The following is a 7,223-nucleotide window of genomic DNA, read 5'->3' as shown; positions in this document are numbered from 1 at the left end:
TGACCAAATTTTTTTTGTAGAATAATTAGCCTTGAAACAAAATACGGAATCATTAAAAAATGTGCTGCGTCAAAGTGAGTTCAAAGCATGCATGAACAAATTGAAAGCCGCAAAATTGAAAGACGCTAAATACATCTTTTGTATTTACACAGCATGTAAGGGGTTAAAGAAAAACAAAACTAAAAGAAAATTTTTTCCCTCCTAATATATTGATTATTTTCAGCTCTAAGAGGCAATCAGAACAATCAGTGCTTTTTCTTGATATACGAGCAGTCTTGTTCAGTTTTATTTTTAAATTTTTCAGTCATTATTTTCGAGTTCACAGTGAAATTCTGATTTGCGCTCTCTATGACTGAGGAAAACAAAATGTCAAGACACCTTAACTCCATGAGATCCATAGGCTTTCGTATAATTAAAGTAGAAAGTATTTTCAAAATAGATTAGTTATGAGTTTGCGTAACTAAAATATTTGAGTAAGAAGGAGGTTCACAGAGTTAATCTGTTCGGAGAAAAATCAGTCGTGTTTTTTTCCAATTGTACCTTGGATTTGTCACTAATTCCAGTCATGGTAGTTGGTGATTAATAAAAGTTTTGGTCGTTTTTTTTCAGGCCATAATGTCAACCACTGTCGCTGAATTGCAAGCTGCTGTTGAATCACCTGCCAAGAAGCGAAACCTTGAAAGTACCCGGGAGCCTCTTACCACTGTTCCAAATGGTCAAGATATGACTCAGGCATCTACGGATACGCAATCTACTCAGTTTAATCCAATACTCCGGGTTGAGTTGATGAACCAAGATGCTCAAATGCCAGTGAGGGGTTCTGAAAAGTCAGCCGGATACGATTTGTTCAGCGCCGTTGATGTAACCATACCAAAAAGAGGAAAGCAGTTGGTCTCAACTGGGATCAAAATCATGTTACCAGAAAATTGCTATGGACGTATTGCACCTAGGTCCGGTCTGGCCGTGAAGCATGCACTGGATGTTGGCGCTGGAGTAGTTGACGAAGACTATCGAGGTGAGATCAAAGTTGTGATGTTCAATTTGTCCGATGAGGATTTCCTGGTCACGAAAGGCATGCGAATTGCTCAATTAGTGTGTGAACGAATTTGGTACCCCTCAATTGAAAAAGTAGATTCGGTTGACGAAACTAAGAGAGGTGAAGGAGGTTTTGGATCAACTGGCACAAAATGAACTGATTTGTCTATATGTGGGAATTATTCTCATGATGAACAAACTAATGTAAAAGGTTTCGCTTGATGCTTTTCGCGTTTATACAATACTTAGTTCAAAAATCGATCAATGTTAAAGTGTATGTTTCTGATTCATTGTGATATGATAGTAACCTTGTGCAATATTTAATTTCAGTTTTGTCATACGCGAGTTCAGCTTTTTTTAACGGCGTTTTAAAGTAGCTTCGTAGAGCCAAAGGTCAACTTTCAATCTCAACTTATTTAGGCGAATAATGACTTTGTCGTTCAAACACGCGGCCCAAAAAGAAATAGAGCGTACCAGACTATAGCGTTTGGTTCTGTTATACTTCCAATGCTCTTTTTAAAAGATATTTTAGGTTTCAACAAGGCATTTTAACTGAAATTTTAGGTGAAATTAAAGAAATAAGGCAGAGATCTAGTTTCGTAAAATCAAAAATGTCAGCCAAAAAATTTCTTGAAATTCAGAGCTCTACCGTTTTTTTTGCATGTGTGAGGTACTGCTTCGCCTGTGTAGAATTAGGTTAATTTGTTATTGTCTGTTATTACGCTTGCGATTAGCAATCGTTACAAATTACGATGTTTACTTTTTTCGGGTTAACACCTTATTAAACGGAATCAATTGAATCACTTGTTTCACAATTAGTTCAAAATTCCTGGAGTATCCAGCTCACTTAGTTGGGAGTTTTAAACAGCACCTTGGGGCCTGTTTGTCTGCGTATGTTTTTTCGGCTTAGTTGCCACAGTTAAGAAAAGTTTTTTTTCTGCTACACGCGTTTTTCTAAGTAGCTGCTTTTGTATTTTGATATACTCCTGCAATTTGTAATATAACTGACCGTGACTTCATATATTTCCCATTTTTTTTGCTTGAAAACTATTCGGCCCAAGGACATCGGCTTATATTTTATCCGCTTAGTGACCTTTTTTTGGAAACATGAATATTATGCTCCTCCCCAGATAGCCAAAAATGGTTAAAAATTTCTTTGAATCGAACTCATAGGTCAAAGTTTTCCACGAGAACAATTTTGTTTTCGCTTTTACGTGAATTTACCCAAGTTTTGACGGCTCAGTTGCCGCTTGCTAAGTATTTAATTGATGAAAATTAGCATGTTGTTAGTCGATTTTCGAAAATTTGATTGGCGAATTTCCCGTCAAATGTTTCGTTTTTTCCCCCAAAGATTGAAGCATTTTGTTACCACGCCTGGGTGATGAACCTAATTTTTCCCTGGTTTTATTGATGACAAGCTTTGAAGGATAGCGAATTTTGATGAAAGCTTGTAGAAGGTCGAGTGTGATATGTTCAAGCCATGATAATCGTGATGAGGATTGAAAGGTTGTTTTGCGTTTTTCATCTATTTTGGGCGCCTTTCTAAAAAAACTTGACCAGAAAGTCATAGATCAAAGTTTTCCTAGAGAAAAATTTTGTTTTCGTTATTACGTGAATTTACCCAAGTTTTGACGAGTCAGTTGCCACTCGCTAATTGTTTATTTATAAAAATTGGCATGTTGTTAGTCGATTTTCGAAAATTTGATTGCCAAATTTCCCGTCAAATTCTTCGTTTTTTTCCCCAAAGATTGAAGCATTTTGTTACCACGCCTGGGTGATGAACCAAATTTTATCCTGGCTTTATTGATAACAAGCTTTGAAGGATAGTGAATTTTGATGATAAGCAAGAAAGTTGCATACTTGGTGTAAAAAGGGTACCTGGATGTTTACGAGTTGTAAATTTTCCAAATTAAGGCAGTCCTTAGAAGCTTTTTTATAAGAGTAATGAACGTAGTATAGGTCTTGAAATTCTCTAAGAACTACAGATGTGCATTCATACATATTAATGCATTTGTGAATGCACTTTGGTAAATTTGCACGTTTTGAGCTCAATTGAAATTCATCTGCTGAAAGTGACGTAAATAGCACTCTCCAAATACGATTGTGGAAATGGCGCTAAAAACGTGAACGATTTCTAGTTTCGAAAGTGGAATTTAATTTTTAGATTTCCAGCGGACTAAAAACTTTACCTATTGATCGAGTTTTCTCAAGTTGAGTTAATTTTTCAAAAATGCGCTCATCATAAATTGTTCTAAAAATTCAAAGAGCTGAAGGGGCATCTATTTTCTTCGAAATTCAAAAATTTCAGCTTTTTTCAACGAAGTCAGTGTTTTTTTCCGTTTACTTGCGTTCATAACTCTTTTCGTACTTTCAGTTGGCTGCGTTTTAGATAGCCATTCACTGCTACCTAGCAATCTCCTCTCCACACTTTTCAAAATTTCCTATTCAGAGAAAATATGTAATTCGTTTTGATATTGTTGGATATTGTTCTGACACAGGAGCTGATTTCAGAAAGATAAAGAAAAGTACCATAAAATAAGCCTGATATAATGGAATTGCTTTGTTTGAAAATAAACATAAGTTAAGCCATTTTTTGTCATTTCAAAACATAATTTTTCTGTTCCGATCCTTTCACGTAGTGGGAAAGTTTTTTTGTGCTAGGTATGTTTTTTCCTCAATTTTGTCTGCAGAAAGCTTGTATAGGGTCAAGTGGGATATATTAAAGTGATAATCGTGATGAGGATTAAAAGGCTGTTTTGCGTTATCATCTATTTTGGGTGCCTTTCTAAAAAAAACTTGACCAGAAAGTCAAAAAAGTTTTTTTAATTTGAATTTTTTCTCTCGAATTAGTGTGGTGGGAAGTTGCTGTGCTGCTTTTACAATTATCCTTTTTAAAATCAGAAATGAAGTTTTCAAATTAATTGTGTTCTCTTATTGTAGTACATGTTGTACTCTACAATTGGTAAAGTTATTATTTACTTGACACTCCGTTTTTCTACCCATGGAACAAAATATTTATTAGAACATTTATTTCGTTTATCAAAATAGCGTAGGCCTTGTCCCGTTTGGGGCCAAAAACAATTTTCTGCATGTAAAGAACAATTGAAATATAAAAATTGAAATTGAAACGGACGTTTCAAACTGATACTTGTTATATCGATTTCACTGTATGTTTGGCTCCATAGTTAATGAAACGGACGTTGAGGAAAGTTGGGAAAAAAACAGACCTAGCACAAAAAACTTCTACAGCCACAAAAGAAATAACTAGACACTTCTACAGCGACTTGACACAAGTTGCAGCTTTTTTCGTCGATAAAATGAATGAAAGTTTTCGTTTCAACGAAGAAGAAAAACAAGGCTTATCAGAGGGTGTACGGATACCGAAAACAGCCAAAACGTCTATATTGTTTGCCTAAAAGTCTGAGCTACCACTACTCATGGCGAAACCAGAAATCTTAGCCATGCAATCATTTAATTTCAAAACAACCCGAAATCTAGTTAGCTAAAGACAAAATTTGATTAACAATTGTTTTGCGAAGCAAAATACCAAAATCGGAGTTGACTTTGAGCCGAGTAGTTTTCTAAAACTCTTCATAGCTAATCAAAATTAGGGGAGGTTTCTAGTTAAGATTGTTAGCTTTCTAATATAAACTGTAAATTTTAATATACTTTTATTCCTTTTACTCTTTACCGGGGTTATTTGGCATCCAGAACTTCTCTAAAAATCTTCCTTTTGATGATCAATCATCGCCTTTAGAATAACAATTTTTTACACTTGGTATCAGGAACCTAGAGTTCCTTTTGTTTAAATCCTTTCAAAAATGGCTTTTATAAATGAAAGCCCTGAAAAAACCCTCATTGATTATCACCATACCAAAAACATCATCGCTATATTACGGAGCTAACACCAACACCATCCACTGAAAAACATCAACACCATATTACGGCGCTAACAAATATAGATGTGGCACAGAATGATAATTTACTTTGTAAAAACCGAGAAAAGACTAGGATAAATAAGAATTTATCCTAGGATAAATATGAAGAGCTTAATCATTTTGCAGGATATCAAATGTTTCTAGCTTTTCAACCAATAAACCGTGCTCAAATGAATTTACCTCTTGTTTTAAACTTCTAGCTGAGTTAACAGTGCCGCGATGAAAAAAAATTGATATCTTACTTTCTTGCACGAAACTCAATTTGTTATGAAAATTGGTTCAAAATGGGCATTTAGACCAAAGAAGAAAATTTTTCAAAAATTTAGATGCGAGGTTAAGTAGCGATATTGACCCGTAGATGTTAATTGTTGCTTTGATTCCTTTTTTTGGTGATTGGACTAATATTTGAGAGTTAGCTTTGGTCAGGTAAGAAACAAGTCGGGATTGGTAATTATATGATAAGGTATAGTGATTGTTTTGACGACTCGCTGCATCGCTTGAATTGGAAAAATGTTGGAAGATTTTTTCCAGACCGAGATTTCGACCAGCAGTTTCTCGCTAGTTGAATATTAAACAACACTGAGGAGGTAAAAAACCATTCAAAGAAGAGGCTGAAGAGCTCGGAGCAGATCACGTGTCCGGGGAGCGGTTGTTGAATGAAGAAGTGTGTGCAGGAGAAAATTTGTTCGGGGAGTCAGAAGAGGCGGACGAGTGCATGATACTAGCAGAAGCAAAGAGGACGAATCAGAATAGAGAAATGAAAAAAGGACCCCTCGTCTGGAACATTCAACTTAAACTGTGACGATGCAAATGGAGGAGAAGAACTCGAAATGATAGCAGTATCAAGGAAACGCTTCAGGGAGCTGTCATGCAGTTCAAACAGTTCCCACTTAAGTCGGTGCAACGCTCAGAGTTCAATGAAGTCGTGCAGATAGACCACCAAACAGTCTGCATGACAGAAACAGGATATAATCAGATACTGGTAATGATAGACCACTTCACGAAACTTGCGGAAGCAGTACCGTGTCAAACGGTCTCTGCTGAAGAAACGTGCGACCACTTAATCACACACTGGTTCTCAAGATACGGTTGTCCCACGATCTTTCAGTCAGACAACGAGAAGGCCTTCGTAGGGGACCTAACGAAAGAATTGATGAAAAGATCTCACATCGCCCAACCACTTTTAACGACTTACCACCCACAGACTGGTGAAAAGGCCAAATAGGATACTGGTGTATACTGCTCGAGCTAAATGACGGATTGGGATAAGTACTTGCCGCAAGTAGTGGGATCATACAACATCACGCATTACTCGACGACGGGGATCAGTTCGTTCATGATGCTGACAGGCAGAGAAAAGTCGAGGCCCTTGAAGTTTTCTACCCGGAATGCAAAGGGCAAAAGACTTCACCCCAAGGCTAGGTGAGGGGAAGCAATCAAAAGACAACAAGAGTTGGATGAACTGTGTAGAAGGAACACTATTCAAGCACAGATGAGACAACGCAAAAAGTACGCTGAGAAAACTACAAGAAAAACCGTATACTGTGGGACAGTATGTCTGGGTATTTCAGAACGGCATCCCTCCGAAGGGAACAAAGAAGTTATTGGAGAAATGGAAAGGAGCATTCATGATAACGGAGGTACACCTGCAAGGTTGAGCACAAGACGCGCCGCGCACTATGAAAACATGAAGCCTCATGTCACGTCACCGGAAGATTGGTGTGTGCCTCAAAACATGGAAGTGCTAGAGTACCTGATAATGGAACCGGCATGTGGGGTAAACGAGAAGGGCACCGGAGAGAAGTATGATGGCAACGAGATCATGAGCAGGGGTGACAATGAAAAGATAGAAGTCCACTCGGACGAAGGCTCTTTTGCAGAAGAAGATTGGGATGAGCCTGAGCAGAACGAGGTGCCACAGTGGATAGAACCAGACAAGGCCATGACATGGAGACGAGAAGAGGTGGGCGCAAAAGGACCAGCATGAGATACAATAGATATGTCGATGACTTCTTGATTGACAAGATAAAGCCGGTTGAGGTACGGGCAGACTTGGCGAGCATGAGTGACTTAGTCAATGACAAGGAGTGGCAGATAATTGACGATAATGAACACTTCTGGCAGGAGAAGCACTGTATGCCAGAACGAGAGATGGATCTAGAACAGAGAAAAACAGAAAATAAGGAGCCTATGAACTTGAGGATTCTAGAGTAGAAATATGGCCTGCCAACGGACGAAAAGGGGGAACAA

The 7,223-nt window shown here is 37.7% G+C and overlaps 1 protein-coding gene across 1 annotated transcript; it reads left to right on the top strand.

The window, feature by feature from the left end:
* The first annotated feature begins 615 nt into the window (after positions 1-615).
* LOC134844817 (deoxyuridine 5'-triphosphate nucleotidohydrolase-like) lies at positions 616-1,191 on the top strand. The gene has a single exon (XM_063861632.1). The coding sequence runs from the start codon at positions 616-618 to the stop codon at positions 1,189-1,191; it is 576 nt and encodes a 191-aa protein (XP_063717702.1).
* Positions 1,192-7,223: the final 6,032 nt, after the last annotated feature.

This window comes from Symsagittifera roscoffensis, chromosome 4 (genome assembly GCF_963678635.1).
Source record: "Symsagittifera roscoffensis chromosome 4, txSymRosc1.1, whole genome shotgun sequence".
Taxonomy (NCBI): domain Eukaryota; kingdom Metazoa; phylum Xenacoelomorpha; order Acoela; family Convolutidae; genus Symsagittifera; species Symsagittifera roscoffensis.
Note: the sequence above shows the minus strand (reverse complement) of the source record. Positions and strands in the feature narration are given on the sequence as shown.